General features: G+C 43.0%; 1 protein-coding gene across 1 annotated transcript in view; it reads right to left on the bottom strand.

Moving 5' to 3' along the window:
* kif5ab (kinesin family member 5A, b) overlaps positions 1-19,527 on the bottom strand; it is a 69,722-nt gene that overhangs the window by 29,588 nt on the left and 20,607 nt on the right. The window contains exons 4-11 of the mRNA XM_056606534.1: positions 9,238-9,342; positions 8,987-9,035; positions 7,430-7,485; positions 6,949-7,036; positions 5,691-5,815; positions 3,862-3,966; positions 1,709-1,857; positions 133-281 (exon numbers count right to left, since the gene is read on the bottom strand). Of these exons, the coding sequence (XP_056462509.1) occupies positions 133-281; positions 1,709-1,857; positions 3,862-3,966; positions 5,691-5,815; positions 6,949-7,036; positions 7,430-7,485; positions 8,987-9,035; positions 9,238-9,342 (826 nt within the window). The remainder of the gene's footprint in view (positions 1-132; positions 282-1,708; positions 1,858-3,861; positions 3,967-5,690; positions 5,816-6,948; positions 7,037-7,429; positions 7,486-8,986; positions 9,036-9,237; positions 9,343-19,527) is intronic.

Below are 19,527 nucleotides of genomic sequence, written 5' to 3'. Positions count from 1 at the left end.
GATGGGAGATGATCCTGACATAGGGAAGACACACACACACACACACACACACACACACACACACACACACACACACACACACACACACACACACACACACACACACACACACACGTCACATCATTAACCGACCGCTCCTCCAGCGCCGGAGCTCGTCGTCCTGCCTCTGGTAGACCTCCTTCATGGCCCGGTTCTTCTCCTTCTCCTTCTCATACTTCCTCTTCCACTGCTCCGCTGTCAGCTCCAGGTTCACCGAAGCTGTGTTCCTAATGGTCTTAGCACTGGGGGGAGGGGGTAAGAGAGAGAGAGAGAGAGAGAGAGAGAGAGAGAGAGAGAGAGAGAGAGAGCGAGAGAGAGAGAGAGCGAGAGCGAGAGCGAGAGAGAGCGAGAGCGAGAGAGAACGAGAGAGAGAGAGAGAGAGAGAGAGAGAACGAGAGAGAGAGAGAGAGAGAGAGAGAGAGAGAGAGAGGGGGAGAGAGAGAGAGAGAGAGAGAGAGAGAGAGAGAGAGAGAGAGAGAGAGAGAGAGAGAGAGAGAGAGAGAGAGAGAGAGAGAGAGGGGGGGGGAGAGAGAGAGAGAAAGTAGCATGGAAAGAGAAAATGGTAAATTTCAGAGTAGGTCGAATTGAGAGAATAAAATAAGACAAAAGGTGGGGAAAGCAGCAAAATAAACAAGGGAATCGAAAGAGAGCGAGGGAGGGAGAGAGAGAGAGAGAGAGAGAGAGAGAGAGAGAGAGAGAGAGAGAGAGAGAGAGAGAGAGAGAGAATGAGATAGGTTTTTCTTAACAGCTCAGCAGAGATTGCGTCGCCTGTCGTGATATGCTAATTAGTCTTCTGCATAATGTGATTGTCAGTGTCTCTAGAGTATGTTATGTATGGAGATAAGAGGAATGTAAGAATGCAGTAGATCTATGTAGTGCACCACTTAACACATGCCACTTAGCACATGCCAAGAACAGAAAAGCAGAGTAGTACATTGGTCTTATAGATCTACTTAAGACCAACTTTCCAACCAAGAATGCACTAGGTTGGACTAAAGGTCCAACCATCCAACACAAGACGATAAAGGCCTATATTTGTTTATCAACCAACATACTGACAATGAGAAGAGCACTTTTATTTTGTTATTCATTATTTACATTTTTGAAAAGTATACGAAGTTGGTGCTGTTGTTGTTGTCGACAGCAATTAAGCAATTATCCTAAGTGGAATCAGCTGAAGGCAGACAGATGGGCTCGGGGGGGGGGGGGGGGGGGGTCAGGATGTTTGCAGTATGCAGTATTTGATTTGTAAGTCTGCCAAACGCTGTGCATTCAAAATCATTTTTCAGTAAAATACTCTTGCTGGTAAATAAAAAATGGTGTGTTATTTGGGCTCGGGTGTGGGGGGTTGTGGTGGAGGGGACTAAAGCGCAGGAAGCTGTAGGCCCCTCTGTCAGACAGCAACCGTCAGGAAAAAGCCATGGAAAAGCTACGAGACAAAAAAGGAAAACCGGCCAAATCCCTGTTTCCCTGGAGGAGCAGCCCAGCACAGATAAAGCCAGTGGATAACAGTTGTAAATACCACTCGCATCTCCGCTAAGCCTCCCCCCTGCCGTAGGGTGTACACCAGCTGTCTCACACCCCGCTTGGTCCGAGCCATGTAGAACAAAACCCTGCCGCAGAGGGCCGGCGCCATGGATAGAGGTTGTTCGTTGTTTGATTTATTTACCGTTGGCCAAACATGAGCGTGGACTTGGTCTCCACGTCGTTGTAGCTGGAGGGAGAGCAGCAGATGAACATGGTGGTGCGACAGTTCCCACCCAGCGAGTCCTGCAGGATGCGAGTCATCTTGCTGTCCCGGTACGGCACGTGGGTTTTCTAGAGAGAGAGAGAGAAAGAGAGAGAGAGGGAGACGTGGAGGGAGATAGCGGAGGGAGAGGGATAGAAGAGATAGCGAGATGAACGACAGAGGGAGAGAGAGAGCGAGAGGAAGAGGGAGAGGGAGGGGTGGAGGGAGAGAAATAGAAGAGACAGCGAGATGAACGACAGAGGGAGAGAGCGAAAGGAAGAAGGAGAGGGAGGGGTGGAGGGAGAGAGATAGGAGAGACAGAGAGGTGAAGGAACAGAGGGAGAGAGAGAGAGAGAAAGGGAGAGGGAGAGGTGGAGGGAGAGAGGGAGAGAGAGATAGAGAGACACAGATAGAGACAGAGGTGGAAGAACAGAGGGAGAGAGAGGTAGATAGAGAGATAGAAAATTGGAGGAACAAAGGGAGGGAGAGACGTATAGAGAAAGAGACAGTGATAGAGAGAAACAAACAGCACAGAGAAGTTAAGAATCCAAGGAATACAATAATGAAATCCTAGAAAATTCAATACAAACTCACAACCAACCCAAAACGCAGAGCAAAGAGAAAAAGAAAAGCAACCATCGGAACTCGCTCATTTGAAGTGGCTGGCTTTGAACCGAACATTGAGAATTTTTTTCTCTATTTCACTCAGTCCTCACAGGAGCCTGCAGGCTACAGAACAAACATGTCTTTGATTAATTATTGAGACGTTGATGGCCAACTTTTCGGCTACCAAAACAACAACCACCATCTGAAATCGTCAAACCAAGTTTGATGTGGAACCACTGATAACGTTAACGTTGCTAATGAGGCTGTTGGAAGGCCGAGTGGTTTAATTAGGAGATAATAAGCTGGAAGAAGGGCAGAGGGAAATGGTTCATAAAGTGTGTAGAGTAAAGTACAGAGAGTTATGAGATTATGGATTGGTATTATAACCTGAGGGTGGAATGTGCAATATCTCAACTCAGCTTAAACAGGACTGGACAGATCTGTATTCAATGCTACAGATCTGATGCCAAAAAACTCAATGCTGATTGATAGGGATTTGAATAACGTTATCAATAAAATCACACACTTCCACAGCCAGTTAGAGGGGATAGAACTATGTTATTTACGGACTTCTGAAAGTCTCCCACCTACTCACTGGGAGGGGCTCAATCGAACTAACACATTGCGAGTTGTCAAGTTGTTGGATTATAGTTATTATAGTGATGACATACAGCATATGATAGATAGATAATAACTAGCTGTTTACCATCGGGCCCTGAAGCTCCTCGCAGTGACAAGGGCTTCCTGAAAATGTATGATCTATAAAAACTGGGCTGCGAGCAAGAACTAGCCTTAATTAGCACTAATTAGCAAATACCGACCCTCAACACATATTTATAGCAATGTGGCGTGCCTTTAAAGTCGGTTATCCACCCTTGAGAAGGCGAAATAGAAGATGTCACTGGAACATCAGCGTGACAAGGGCTGTGTGGTTTTGTGCATGACCAGACTGCTGGTGTGAATGGATCCACACAAGCAAAACATTTCCATGCAAAATTATCATTATAGTATTATATTCAGAAAGGTTCCTATTGAAACATTGCTGACAGCACCGTTTACAGTTACTGCTGCCGTCAGTGTGAGCACTCTCTCTCCCTCTCTCAATGAAAACACAGAATTACACCTTGAAAGGGACTTGCTGGAGGCAGTCTAGTCACTTTAGATAGGAACGAGACGGATAGAAAGGAAGGAAGGAAGGAAGGAAGGAAGGAAGGAAGGAAGGAAGGAAGGAAGGAAGGAAGGAAGGAAGGAAGGAAGGAAGGAGAGAAGGAAAGAAGGAAAGAAGGAAGGAAGATAGGGTGGAGCTAGGCAGGAGCCAGACAGAGGGAAGGAAGGAAGAAAGGAAGAAAGCAAGGAAGGAAGGAAGGAAGGACAGAGCTAGGCAGGAGCCAGACAGAGGGAAGGAAGGGAGGGAGGAGCTAGGCAGGAGCCTGAAAGAAAGAGGGAAGTATAGGACAAGGGGAGGGAAGCAGGGGCTCTCTGATTACCGTGCCCTCAGCCAAGGCAGAGATGACGTTCCCCAGGGCGGACAGAGACCTGTTGATGTTCTTGGCCTCATCCAGCACTGCTCCCTCTGCTCCCGTCTTGCTGACCTGTCACAAACACACACAGCCCACGCCGCTCAGGCTGGATGTCAAGTCGCTCTCCGAATAAGCAGCGCACCAATCAGTGTACAGCAGGATAGCATCATGTTGACAGAAACAGACAAGGAAACAGGAGCAACCACCGAGAGAGAAAAGGATGTGTATGGCAAATGACATCATCGCACTGCTTGTGCGATGTGTGACAGTGGCTTCCATACACTTACTGTGTATGGGCAGTGAAGGCATTATGTGTGGCTACAAATTCTATGGAGTTACTAGAGCGCATCTCTCTTCGTGTGTCGCCCCTATGGGAGCAACACGGGTGGTTGTGTAGGTAGCTTCAGACCACGGTTATTAGTGGGGAAAGCGCACGCAGTCAGCAACTATAAAGGGAGAATGGCCTTCAGCTGCTCTAAGCAAACCTGGTTAAATGTTTTGTCTCACGGGACACACTTTTAACTTCCACATCAATAGCATCACTGCGATACACTCTTCCACTGAAATGGAGCAATGGCGTCCGTGGCCTAGTTGTGTGCTTGTGCGGCTGCTGAGGTTGCACTCTGTTGATCCAGCGCTTATGAGCCACGTCGAGGTGCACAATTGATTTTTTCTCTTAGCACGAGACGGATTCATGGAGATTTGTTTTTCACTTTGGAAGCAATTACTTTCCGCTTTGTTGTTGGGTTCCATCTCGAATTGTACCTTTGAGCGACCCACAGAAGGATTCTGTCCTCGAAAACAAACGGGCCATGGCAGACACGCTGGAACGGGTTGACAAGGATCAATAGACTGGGGCGGTGGGGGTCTACTGCTCTTCATTCAAGGTAGTGCTATGTTAATCAGCCCTCCTTCCGCAGGTGGTACACCTTCCCCTCAAGTTCATCTGATTTAAATGCTGCAATTAGTACACCTGCTGTAATTAGGGAAGAGAAATTTAAGAATTTTCGATTTCCTTTTTCCTTTTGAACTAAGCCCAAAACAGACTTACAGTAATTACAGTCAGCCTATCACCTCAGTCAGTCGGCTGGATCTTTCACTAATAATTTTTGCATGTACACATCCCCCGGTTAGCTTCCATGGACAGATATGCTCCCCCCCCCCCCCCCCTCCCCCTAATGATGTTCTTCCACTTTCCGTTTCAGTGAAGAACATCAACACAACCCTGCATTAATGACTTATGCTCCTAAAGGGGATCCGTCGCGCTGAGCTATTTTAGAATATGAGAGAGTGCTTCTTCGTACACGAGTTCTGCAAGTTTAAATCGAGGTCAGGAATATAACCCTCAACTCAATTCTCGTTCCAAAAAGCATGGAGAACTTGGACCATTACCGCCACGGGTCAGGGATTCACGGTCAAATTATGTCAATAGTGCAAATATTTTATGAAAACTGACTTAACGTGGAAGACTGAAAATTTGTCAGCGACACGCTTTTTAACAAAAAATAGTACTGAGCAGTGTTCCGCTTTAAAATATTCAGCTTAACCAGAGGTTATTCGATGAGTTACAACGCGTGGAGAGTGTCTTAGATAGGGGCATAAAAAACGTACTCCCCCGCATATGAAAATAGTCCACTGCTGTCCTATATATTTTTGTAGGCCACAATGTTTTTTCTTATTATGCTGTAAATCTTGTTATATCATGTACAAAAGAAGGTGACCAATTTTTTAGAAAGCACAGCATCTCTACGGGGTGAAGAAAAAATGTCTCCTGCAAATGTTTTGATTGTGTTTACCTTCTCACTGCCAGCCAGGTCGACCAGGTAGAGCTTCCCGCAGATCTTCTGCTCCGTCTCCACGTGCTCCTGCTTGATGTTGATCAGGAAGATGCTGTGGCTGCGGGAACTGTGCTCGTTCATATCTGAGGAGGAGGAAGGGAGGTGGAGAGGAGGCAGAGGCAATGAGGAAAGGAGGAGGAGGAGTAGGAGTAGATGAAGAGGAGAAGGAGAGGAGGAGGAGGAGGAGGAGGAGGAGGAGGAGCAGAGACGAAGAAAGGAAGGAGGGAGCGGAGGAGAAGAAGGAGGAGGTGAAAGGAGGAGGAGAGACAGAGGAGGAGGAGGCAAGGATGAGAGGAGTGGACAACGAAGGAAAGGAAGAGGAGGAAGGAAAGGAAGAGGAGGAGAGGAGAGGAAGGGGAGGAGGAGGATGAGAGGGATCAAGAGGAAGACAGGACATAGTCGAGGTACGAGGAAGAGGAGAGGAGAGGAAGGGGAAAACCAGAACAGAACACAAAGTGAAGAAAAAGGAGAGGGCAGGGTACAGTCCAATTAGAAGCGGGGAAAAAGAGGAAAGGCCAAGAAAAAGAGGAGGCCAGGGAGACGGGGGACCTCATTGAAACGCCACATACAGAACGTCACACAAATGCCAGGGAAGCTAACGACTCTATCGATCAAGTTCTTGTTAGCCACAGACCCGGCAGCGGTGCTAGCGAGTCATTTCACGCCTTAATCTGAACCTCATCTCGTACCTTCCAACCCAGGCGCCGTATGGCAAGGGACAACACATTCAGTATTCCAGGGATGTGAGCGTGTAAGAGAGAGAGAGAGAGAGAGAGAGAGAGAGAGAGAGAGAGAGAGAGAGAGAGAGAGAGAGAGAGAGAGAGAGAGAGGGGGAGAGAGAGAGAGGGAGAGAGAGAGAAAGAGACAGAGAGAGAGAGAGAGAGAGAGAGAGAGAGGGACGGAGAGAGAGAGAAAGAGAGAGAGAGAGACAGAGAGAGACAGAAAGATATATATAGAGAGAGAGAAAGAGAAAGAGAAAGAGGGAGAGAGAGAGAGAGAGAGAGAGAGAGAGAGAGAGAGAGAGAGAGAGAGAGAGAAAGATATATATAGAGAGAGAGAGAGAGAGAGAGAGAGAGAGAGAGAGAGAGAGAGAGAGAGAGAGAGAGAGAGAGAGAGAGAGAGAGAGAGGGAGAGAGAGAGAGAGGGAGAGGGAGAGGGAGAGAGAGAGAGAGAGAGAGAGAGAGAGAGAGAGAGAGAGAGAGATATTATGACTCACTGGTGACTGCAACATGGCGGTTGGATTTGCCTTGGTCAATGACGTCCATCACTTCCTCTGGACTTGTCACAAATCGTTCCGTGCAGCCCTGTGTCACAGGAGGCAAACCCATGTGTGATTGTGTGTGCGTTCGTGTGTGAACTTTTCGTAATGAAAACCAAAAATGCATGCATCCATACACAAGCAATCTTACCTCCTAACAAAACTATGCACACACTTTTTTTCCGACTTGCTCTCTATTGCCCTATCTCTCTCTCTCTCTCTCTCTCTCTCTCTCTCTCTCTGTCTCTCTCTCTCTCTCTCTCTCTCTCTCTCTCTCACCCAAACACATTTAGAATACATAGCATAGCACATATTGTTGCACTATGCACATCCAAATGTGCTCAATTGAGCATTGACACGCTTTCAAATATGTCACACAAATTACACACACCAATATGCAGCCGGGCTAAAAAGCACACACACAATGTGTCAGGCTCACCTTCACATAGGGCACTCTGTGCTTGTCTTCATGCACCGACAGGTTAGTTTTAGTCACTGTGATGACAAAGAGAGAGCAGAGGAAAAAGCCATTATCAGGAACACTGCATTACCTGCATTTGTATAAGCATGGATTAAAACATGAATATGGATAGTGTGTGCGTGTGTGGTTTTCTGTGTGTGTGTGTGTGTGTGTGTGTGTGTGTGTGTGTGTGTGTGTGTGTGTGTGTGTGTGTGTGTGTGTGTGTGTGTGTGTGTGTGTGTGTGTGTGTGTGTGTGTGTGTGTGTGTGTGTGTGTGTGTGTGTGTGTTGAGTGGGGGTATGCATGTGTATGTGTTATTGTGTGTTTGTGTGTGTGAGTGTGTATGTGTGTGTGTGTCTGTGTGTGTGATAAAGATAAAGAGAAACATTGAAATTGTGTGTGTGATTGACTTGAAAAAGCAAAACAAAGAGAGAGGGAGAATTTCTGGATAGGTATACATATATTATGCTCTTATTTCTGAAGGACAGACTTGAACATATTGAAAAATAAATGACGATAAATTCCTGTCATCCTCTTTCTCATTGCGTTCTATTTACCGATGGCTTGAAGTGACACAACGTCAGAGAGACTCACAGCACACACGTCACCCCAGTCCTTATCGTCACCCCTCATCCATCAATGTCTCCCACGACTCTGGAGCCTTCAGGTGCTCACATATGTGTGCACATATGTGCATGTGTGCATGCGCATGTGCACGCACAGGTGTACTCTCGACGGAAGAAGCATTGGGTGTCTCATTGTTGTGTCTGGGTCTGTGCTGCTGTTATCTGTCCTGTTCATCACACTTGTCTGGCTCTCCTTGGTATTAAGTGTCTAAATGTTCCTTGTCTCCCGCTAGCTGCTCCCCTGCATACAGATGGAGGGGAGGTTAAGGGAGGGGGGGCATCACGTCTGGCTGTGACCTCATTAGAGATGTGATCAGAACAACATTGCATTACAGCTCTCTGCCTGCCCCTCCATGTACTTGTCACAATCCCTAACAGGATTTATTTCCCAAACACCCAAGGTGTACATATCACTGCATTCACAACAGAAACCATTCACAAACGTGTGGTGCTTCGGTGAGATGTTGTAAGTTGAAAATAAGCTTACTGTCTTTGTCCACAGACAGTATGCCGGCGGCAGTGGCTCTAAGTAGATTGCTTAGCATTTAATAAATGATATTACGTTAGCAAAGTTAGCACAGTTTCACAAGTAAACTCATTGGAGACCATATATGCAAACTGAAAGTGCTAAAAGTAATACTAGAGATACAGCATGTGGTATAAAGTTACGTCAACATATGCTGCCTTTTGATGTGATTTGTCGGTTTCAGCTGTTCATTAGAGAGACCAACTGTCTGTAAGCAAAGATGTATGAACCATGTAGCTTTAACCTAGTACTAGAATCGTGAACCGATGTTCTATACATATTTAATGTTCCATGTGTCTAGTGATGGAAACAGCGACTTTGTCTTTGCAACAGGATGCACATTTCACATTATAATCTTTGAAAGGCGATTAATCACAAACCCACCATCCAGCAGGTCCCGGATTTTGTCCATATAGATCTCAAAATAGGACACCTAGAGAAGAAAATAAAGAAGTTATGAGGTATGCAGACATTACAGACTAGAATGGGAGAAACACGATGACAACTGGAAACAAGAAAGACAGCAGAAAGCACGGAAGCGTACACATTACACAAGCAGTACAATTCCCTCGCGGGGTAAGGCGGACAGCATGTGGGCGTTCAGCATAGGAGGGGGTAGTAGCCTTTGAGCCAACCTTGATGTGGAACTCTAGGTTTTCGTCCATGGCGAATATGTGTTTGAATATGTCTTCTGCGATCCTGGGGATGATGCCCATGCCCTGAGGGTCGTGCAGCCTCCCCTGGAGAGAGGCAGAGAGAGGCAAGGGGCATAGCATGAAAGGACCACCAGGTGCCACTTGGCTTCTGGAGCACAAAGGTGGGGAGGGACTGTACTGTCATTGGTAAGAAAACAACCGGGTCCTCCTGTGAGGTTGAACTTAGCTGTGGTACAAGTGGGAGTGGGAGGCTATTTTCCAGAGAGCCCGGTATGTGTGTGTGTGTGTGTGTGTGTGTGTGTGTGTGTGTGTGTGTGTGTGTGTGTGTGTGTGTGTGTGTGTGTGTGTGTGTGTGTGTGTGTACTCGCCTAACTATCCAACAGTGGACTTCGGCGTCGTAACACCTTCACCAACAGGGGACCTCCGAGCCAAGAGGGGACATTTTTCAGGTCCCCTTTTGGTCATGCCTTAAATCAACCTAAAAACATGCCTAAAATATTTTGACGCATTTTCACAACTTTTGCAAAGAGGGGAGCTGAAAGTGTGTGACTGTTTAGTCCATACTCTATAGCGCCTCTGCTGGCCAGAGCTTGATTTTCAACGACCAATCCACACACGTCGCTTCAAACACTGTCTGTCAGAGTGTAGAGGGCTGTTAAACAGACTACTTAGTAAAGTCTCTTGAAACATGCAAACAAAAAAGGCTCAGCTTTAAAAGTTCCACACTTTTTTTGTATGTAGTGACAGGGGTCCACTAATAATAATAATAATAATAATAATACATTTAATTTGGATGACACTGTTGGCTATTACAAAATGACACAAGTCCCTTCTTAGATAGCATGGAGCGACATTCACACTCCTTCTTTTATGAAAAGAGGTAATAACTATATATACTGTAAGGGAAAGATAGTAATCTCAACTAATGTAATAATAATTTGTCAAACTTGATTTGTTAGTGTGTTTTTAGGAATAGAATTGTCTAACAAAAAACCTATATATTAATTTGTATCAATAAAAATGATAAACAAATACAATATAAGGGTCTAGACCTTTGAAATGGTTCAATCCCCAAATTAGCCTTAATTTACCAATTTTACAATGTATTCCAGTCCCCAATCTATTTTTAAAGAAATGCATTTGAATTGTTGATTTGCATCACAGAAAATGGTCCACACTTGTACTGTATGGAATGACAGGGGTCCACTGTTGGCTGATACATAATGACAGAAGTTCTCTCTTAGATAGCATAGAGTGACGTTCACACTCCATCATGGATGAGTAAAAAAAAAAATAAGCAAAATGGATAGTTCTTAAGAGGTAATAATAATCTAAATAAAATATGATATATATATATGTATATACATAGTGTTATTTTGCAATTAAAGTTGCCCCAACAATGTTGTCATGAACAGAAATATCTAAACTTAATAAGGTTTTTATTTTTTTACAACTACAAACTTGTGTGCTTAGTCTACGGTTAAAGGAATGCATTTTATCTGTTGATTTGCATAACATAACTTTTTCTAATGACCGGGGTCCACTGTTGGCTATGACAAAATGACACAAGTCCCTTCTTAGATAGCATGGAGCGACATTCACACTCTGCTTTTATGAAAAGAGGAAATAACTATATATATATATATATATATATAATATATAATGTAAGGGAAAGATAGTAATCTGATCTCAACTAATGTAATAATAATTTGTCAAACTTGATTTGTTAGTGTGTTTTTAGGAACAGAATAGTCTAACAAAAACCTATCTATTCATTTGTATCAATAAAAATTATAAACAAATACAATGAAAATACAATATAAGGGTCTAGACCTTTGAAATTGTTCGATCCCCAGCTCAACATGTACTAGTTGAGCTGAGTCCAAAGACACCAAGCATGACACTCTAGCAAATGGTAACATGTATTTTACATGGTACACCTATGGTCTAGGACATGATCTCGGTGTAGCAAGAGGGCGAGCTTGATCTCATTGGACTCAGCTTAACGTGTAGATGCTAAATAACATGTAATTTGTCAGAAATCTCCATCGGGAAGCAAATCTATAGCTGGTCATTATTGATAAAGGTCTCCAAAATCGACAGCTAATTACTACCCCGAAACATATTCAAATATGATGTGTGGCACTGTTGCAATCGCCTCAAAACGTAGATGTCAAAGCACACCTTGTTTGCACCGTTACGCCTCCGGGAAGATATTTTCATACTTCTAATGGCTTGATTCATATTTTAAGGTTCTCGGAGTGAGACTTTAAGCGGCTGCAGCAGAAGTGTTGAGACGAAAGATGAGACATTTATAGAATATTCCCATTCACATTATGATTCTTCGCACGACCTGCAGGTTGGAGAGACTGAAATAACCCCCAAAATGAGTAATAATGTAAAAGCAGCCAAGTCCCACAAATTGCTTGATTTATTTCATTCCATTGTTTCGTTGATATGCATTATTGAAAAGTTTCAAGCATATGGATTTAATGCAATATCCACAAACGGTTCAAAATGGTACCATGATATGCAGTCACAGGTACATAGTTATCACCTGACAAACATGTCAGGTTGAAATCAAAGGCAGTACAAATAGATAAAAATGTAGCTGAAGTTTCAAATGTCTTGTTTATTGTATTAACCAGTTCATTTCTCTTTTGTGAAAGTCACCAAAAGTCCAAAAAGGTTAAACGCAAGGTCACAGGCTAACAGTGGAGCTGTGTTGGGAACCAGCAGCCAAGAGATTCCATGGAAACTTTCTACCCATGTTAAATAGATTTAGCAGTTGGCAGTTCCTTTTCTGCCCATTCTTTTTTAAACTTGTGGAAGCACTTTTGCAGTACTGGGAGACACCATTTCCGGCAATGGAGCTAGATTCTAAAAATATCAAAAGATGCCCAAAGCAAATACCTTTAACCCATAGTTGTGTTTTATCAAATTAAAAAATGTGAGTTTCATTGACCACAAATTGAGCAGAAATATTTTGCATACAAATCTTTGAATAGTTTAACCTCATTAAGAAAAATACATACGTTAATTTTTTTTATTAGTGAAGCCACAAGTTTTGCACATTATCCAAACAGAATACCTGAAATGTTGATATTTTCAGCCCTTTCGGGTTAAAACGAGAGAAAAGGACAACCTAACAAGAGTGAAAAGTTTGGGTTAGGTGACCTATAGTTCAAAGATGTCCCTGGTCAGGTAGACTAAATAAAAGTGTATTCCCAATTGCTCCAGGACATTCGTGTAATTTACTTGTGAGCTCTCCCTCAAGCCTAGAGAGACATCAGTGTTGAACCACCAACTGAAAGGGGGTATTTGCCATTAGTATGAGTGACAACATTTCATGGCTATTAATTTAGTTCATTATATTTAGCCGATTTGAATAGACTTTTCTAGCAGGTGAGGCTGTCAAAGAACTAAATATGGAGCAACTACAAAAAGTAAATTTGCAGCATGACCAAATTATACAAAAAGTATAGGAACTGTTCTAGCAGATATGTTTTAGAAGTCTCTTTTTTTAATAATTGTCTTTGTCACCCTGTAGTCATGCCATCAAATCTGTTGGGCAAAGTACCGCTACTGATTAATCCAGTAGACTCACCAGTCAAGTCCCCCTAGTTAGAAAACGGAAGAAACCCAGTTAGTCATGTTAATTATTCTGTTGTTACAAATGAAGACTAATACTTTCCACATATTGCGATCCAAGTTACTGGCTGCAGTCTTGGATTTTATAGTTCTATATGAATAGATTCAATTTACTAAACTATTAATCATGCTTCAGAAGAATTAACCTTTCTTGGATGGCAGATCTACCACAAGCCTCCATTGCCACAACCTCCAGACGTCTTACGACAACTCCTCGACTACTGCAAGCCAACAAATTGGCTCTTGCACACCAGACACGCATTTCGCTTTATTTTAGGTTTTAAAGCATCTTAAAATACCCAAATCATCGCTCCAATACACAAGTCAGCTAATGGCCTACAAGGAAATGCTGAAGCTAGTGTTAGTGATGTCGATATAAATGGACAAGCTTGCGTGTACAAATATACAACTAGAATTGCAAGGTTCACAGCCCAGTTGCATAAGTGGTCGCAACCGTTGGATTGTAAGCAAGGGTAAAAAAAAAAAAAAAAACTGCCACAAACTAGTCAACATGGTCAATTGGAAGCCTGTACAAAACGACCCTGGACTAGTCAAATGCAGCTTTACAGCGGATGAATTAAGCCAAATTGCATAAACATCCAATGGTAAACAGTATACAAATGCAATCAAGGTTGCACTCACACTAGGCCATCTGGCCGTGGCCGTCGCAACTGTGGCCTGGCCACGGTAGGCTCTTGTACATACGCCATCACGTCGCTAGCATCCAAACAATTCTACCAAACCTTAACCAACTAGTGAAAAATGGAACAAAACTTTAGCACACACCCAGTGACTAATCACCTTGTCCAGGGGTGTTCCAACGTGGTTTACCAGAGGGCCTTGTGGACTTAAAGTAAGCCACACATTTGACAGACAGCACCGAATGACGTTAAACTAAGCTAATCTACAGGTTACCAGTGCTAGTGCAATTACATGAGCATTTTGCACAATATTTGTACTCCAATGCTACGTAAAGCAGGCTTCTTCAGAAACCCGTAGCCTGCTACATTGAAGAGCAACTTTAACAAATCCTGACCAAGACCTAAAGATGGCTCTGGAAGCCACTACGGCCCACGCAGCAGATTACTGCGTGGACCGTGGTGGCTTCCAGATCAACCCTTCGGTGGACCATTCATACACATGTATTCCGAGGATGTTTTGAAGACACTGGAGTCCCATGGCACTAGATTCCTTTGAAGACTAAGTTGGTATGGGGGGGCCCAAAGGGGGCCCCCCCATAGATCTTGTCAGTCATCTAACACCTGTTAAGAAAAACACACACACACACACCACAAGATACAAATCAGCAAAGCTAGGTTAACAAACAGCGGTGACATGCATGTCAAGGTGCAAAGAGCAGGGATACTGATGGCTTGTGTCTGAGGAGACAGCCCAAAAACATCAACATTTAATAAAGGAAAATAACTTTTACTCACTGCGGTGGTCTGTTTCGAAGTGCCATGTTGGTAGCAATATTTGTCTGGGCTGTTCAGTCAAATGCCCACAAAAACAAACACGCAACAACGCATACTTTCAGTTTGTATAAAGTGACAATAGTGATCTGCAATCTAGATCGAAAACTTTCAACCCTCACTAAACTCAACCTCGATTGACACAGGCCGATGCAAAAAGTAAACCAAACAAATTGTGTTCACCTTTAAAGGAGTGCGTGACAGGTGATCTCAATTAAGAGCTAATCAGAAAGAACACACTGATCGGCCATGAGTGAGACTATCAAAACGAGGACGAGGATTTAACGGAATTGTTACCATTCAAATTCAAATTTCTTTATTATTGGATAGGGTATGATATCAAAAAAAAAAGAAAAAAGTAAGTAATTTGACACTTCTGGGATGAGCCAATGATTCAAGAAATGTATCGCATGTTTTCGACCGCTGAGAGGTAGCGGCTGTAGCGTAGTGGATTAGTATAAGACCCGAACGCCAGCGACCGGGGTTCAAATTCGCCGGTCTATCATCATGCACTTTACCCCCATAGATGTGGTGCCAGCACGGCCTTGAAAATATGGGTTCAAGTTCGAAATAAGCACAAAAATATAATTCCATAAGCTTTAGTGAATAAGTATTCCATATGCATGAGAATTAGGACTTTTTAAGCTTCACATAAATTCGCGTCACTTGGGAGTCGAACCCCCCGCGCAAAAATTCAAGACTGACGCGCTACCTCCACTCTAGACTGCGGTCAAGCCAGCCGACTCATCAAGATCGGGGGTCAAGCCAGCCGACTCAGTTTTTTGCCGTACCTGTATATACTAGCCATTACGGTAATAGCGTCTCAGAACTAGTTTCAAATAAAAGCATTCGTCGGGTACATACAAAAAGACAGTCAATGAAAGCAAATACTATCAAAGGAAGTGTACGGCCGTTGTGGTATTTACTTTCAAAATAAACTCCACATCAGAATGTTCTGAAACCTTTTGCGTGACCCCATGGGGTCTTGAACTATCGCCCTGAAGTGAAATGAGCCTGGAATAACAGGGCATTTTCTTTTAAATCGTATCCAAAATCATATGTAATATGTCTCATATTGGAATGTTTGGTGGGCTTTTATTTTGAAAGTAAATACCACAACGGCCGTACACTTCCTTTGATAGTATTTGCTTTCATTGACTGTCTTTTTGTATGTACCCGACGAATGCTTTTATTTGAAACTAGTTCTGAGACGCTATTACCGTAATGGCTAGTATATACAGGTACGGCAAAAAACTGAGTCGGCTGGCTTGACCCCCGATCTTGATGAGTCGGCTGGCTTGACCGCAGTCTAGAGTGGAGGTAGCGCGTCAGTCTTGAATTTTTGCGCGGGGGGTTCGACTCCCAAGTGACGCGAATTTATGTGAAGCTTAAAAAGTCCTAATTCTCATGCATATGGAATACTTATTCACTAAAGCTTATGGAATTATATTTTTGTGCTTATTTCGAACTTGAACCCATATTTTCAAGGCCGTGCTGGCACCACATCTATGGGGGTAAAGTGCATGATGATAGACCGGCGAATTTGAACCCCGGTCGCTGGCGTTCGGGTCTTATACTAATCCACTACGCTACAGCCGCTACCTCTCAGCGGTCGAAAACATGCGATACATTTCTTGAATCATTGGCTCATCCCAGAAGTGTCAAATTACTTACTTTTTTTTTTTTTTTTGATATCATACCCTATCCAATAATAAAGAAATTTGAATTTGAATGGTAACAATTCCGTTAAATCCTCGTCCTCGTTTTGATAGTCTCACTCATGGCCGATCAGTGTGTTCTTTCTGATTAGCTCTTAATTGAGATCACCTGTCACGCACTCCTTTAAAGGTGAACACAATTTGTTTGGTTTACTTTTTGCATCGGCCTGTGTCAATCGAGGTTGAGTTTAGTGAGGGTTGAAAGTTTTCGATCTAGATTGCAGATCACTATTGTCACTTTATACAAACTGAAAGTATGCGTTGTTGCGTGTTTGTTTTTGTGGGCATTTGACTGAACAGCCCAGACAAATATTGCTACCAACATGGCACTTCGAAACAGACCACCGCAGTGAGTAAAAGTTATTTTCCTTTATTAAATGTTGATGTTTTTGGGCTGTCTCCTCAGACACAAGCCATCAGTATCCCTGCTCTTTGCACCTTGACATGCATGTCACCGCTGTTTGTTAACCTAGCTTTGCTGATTTGTATCTTGTGGTGTGTGTGTGTGTGTTTTTCTTAACAGGTGTTAGATGACTGACAAGATCTATGGGGGGGCCCCCTTTGGGCCCCCCCATACCAACTTAGTCTTCAAAGGAATCTAGTGCCATGGGACTCCAGTGTCTTCAAAACATCCTCGGAATACATGTGTATGAATGGTCCACCGAAGGGTTGATCTGGAAGCCACCACGGTCCACGCAGTAATCTGCTGCGTGGGCCGTAGTGGCTTCCAGAGCCATCTTTCGGTCTTGGTCAGGATTTGTTAAAGTTGCTCTTCAATGTAGCAGGCTACGGGTTTCTGAAGAAGCCTGCTTTACGTAGCATTGGAGTACAAATATTGTGCAAAATGCTCATGTAATTGCACTAGCACTGGTAACCTGTAGATTAGCTTAGTTTAACGTCATTCGGTGCTGTCTGTCAAATGTGTGGCTTACTTTAAGTCCACAAGGCCCTCTGGTAAACCACGTTGGAACACCCCTGGACAAGGTGATTAGTCACTGGGTGTGTGCTAAAGTTTTGTTCCATTTTTCACTAGTTGGTTAAGGTTTGGTAGAATTGTTTGGATGCTAGCGACGTGATGGCGTATGTACAAGAGCCTACCGTGGCCAGGCCACAGTTGTGACGGCCACGGCCAGATGGCCTAGTGTGAGTGCAACCTTGATTGCATTTGTATACTGTTTACCATTGGATGTTTATGCAATTTGGCTTAATTCATCCGCTGTAAAGCTGCATTTGACTATTCCAGGGTCGTTTTGTACAGGCTTCCAATTGACCATGTTGACTAGTTTGTGGCAGTTTTTTTTTTTTTTTTTACCCTTGCTTACAATCCAACGGTTGCGACCACTTATGCAACTGGGCTGTGAACCTTGCAATTCTAGTTGTATATTTGTACACGCAAGCTTGTCCATTTATATCGACATCACTAACACTAGCTTCAGCATTTCCTTGTAGGCCATTAGCTGACTTGTGTATTGGAGCGATGATTTGGGTATTTTAAGATGCTTTAAAACCTAAAATAAAGCGAAATGCGTGTCTGGTGTGCAAGAGCCAATTTGTTGGCTTGCAGTAGTCGAGGAGTTGTCGTAAGACGTCTGGAGGTTGTGGCAATGGAGGCTTGTGGTAGATCTGCCATCCAAGAAAGGTTAATTCTTCTGAAGCATGATTAATAGTTTAGTAAATTGAATCTATTCATATAGAACTATAAAATCCAAGACTGCAGCCAGTAACTTGGATCGCAATATGTGGAAAGTATTAGTCTTCATTTGTAACAACAGAATAATTAACATGACTAACTGGGTTTCTTCCGTTTTCTAACTAGGGGGACTTGACTGGTGAGTCTACTGGATTAATCAGTAGCGGTACTTTGCCCAACAGATTTGATGGCATGACTACAGGGTGACAAAGACAATTATTCAAAAAAGAGACTTCTAAAACATATCTGCTAGAACAGTTCCTATACTTTTTGTATAATTTGGTCATGCTGCAAATTTACTTTTTGTAGTTGCTCCATATTTAGTTCTTTGACAGCCTCACCTGCTAGAAAAGTCTATTCAAATCGGCTAAATATAATGAACTAAATTAATAGCCATGAAATGTTGTCACTCATACTAATGGCAAATACCCCCTTTCAGTTGGTGGTTCAACACTGATGTCTCTCTAGGCTTGAGGGAGAGCTCACAAGTAAATTACACGAATGTCCTGGAGCAATTGGGAATACACTTTTATTTAGTCTACCTGACCAGGGACATCTTTGAACTATAGGTCACCTAACTCAAACTTTTCACTCTTGTTAGGTTGTCCTTTTCTCTTGTTTTAACCCGAAAGGGCTGAAAATATCAACATTTCAGGTATTCTGTTTGGATAATGTGCAAAACTTGTGGCTTCACTAATAAAAAAAATTAACGAATGTATTTTTCTTAATGTGGTTAAACTATTTAAAGATTTGTATGCAAAATATTTCTGCTCAATTTGTGGTCAATGAAACTCACATTTTTTAATTTGATAAAACACAACTATGGGTTAAAGGTATTTGCTTTGGGCATCTTTTGATATTTTTAGAATCTAGCTCCATTGCCGGAAATGGTGTCTCCCAGTACTGCAAAAGTGCTTCCACAAGTTTAAAAAAGAATGGGCAGAAAAGGAACTGCCAACTAAATCTATTTAACATGGGTAGAAAGTTTCCATGGAATCTCTTGGCTGCTGGTTCCCAACACAGCTCCACTGTTAGCCTGTGACCTTGCGTTTAACCTTTTTGGACTTTTGGTGACTTTCACAAAAGAGAAATGAACTGGTTAATACAATAAACAAGACATATGAAACTTCAGCTACATTTTTATCTATTTGTACTGCCTTTGATTTCAACCCGTGACACGTTTGTCAGGTGATAACTATGTACCTGTGACTGCATATCATGGTACCATTTTGAACCGTTTGTGGATATTGCATTAAATTCATATGCTTGAAACTTTTCAATAATGCATATCAACGAAACAATGGAATGAAATAAATAGTTCAAGCAATTTGTGGGACTTGGCTGCTTTTACATTATTACTCATTTTGGGGGTTATTTCAGTCTCTCCAACCTGCAGGTCGTGCCTACAGAGCAGCGCACCTGTATTTAATGGTGTATTGTCACAATTTCTCAGTATCAAAGGTGAAAGTAGAAACAGGTGGCCAAAAGCTGTCATATTGTTAGTTATCACAGACAATTTTAAGTAGAAACGGGTGGCCAAAAGCTGTCATTTGTTAGTTATCACAGACAATTTTCAACAATGAATGATCTGTACGGAGCTCCATAAGGGACATTAGGGAGAACGCTCCCGGACAGAAACTTAGTTTGGAAGTCATGCTTAGTGACACGACAAATAGCCTACTTCCAATTGAAATACAAAATTTAGAAAATAAGCCTACGTGTCCCTGATCACGTTTGA

The sequence above is a fragment of the Gadus chalcogrammus genome, chromosome 13 (genome assembly GCF_026213295.1).
Source record: "Gadus chalcogrammus isolate NIFS_2021 chromosome 13, NIFS_Gcha_1.0, whole genome shotgun sequence".
Lineage (NCBI taxonomy): Eukaryota > Metazoa > Chordata > Actinopteri > Gadiformes > Gadidae > Gadus > Gadus chalcogrammus.
This window is presented reverse-complemented; position numbering and strand designations above follow the sequence as displayed.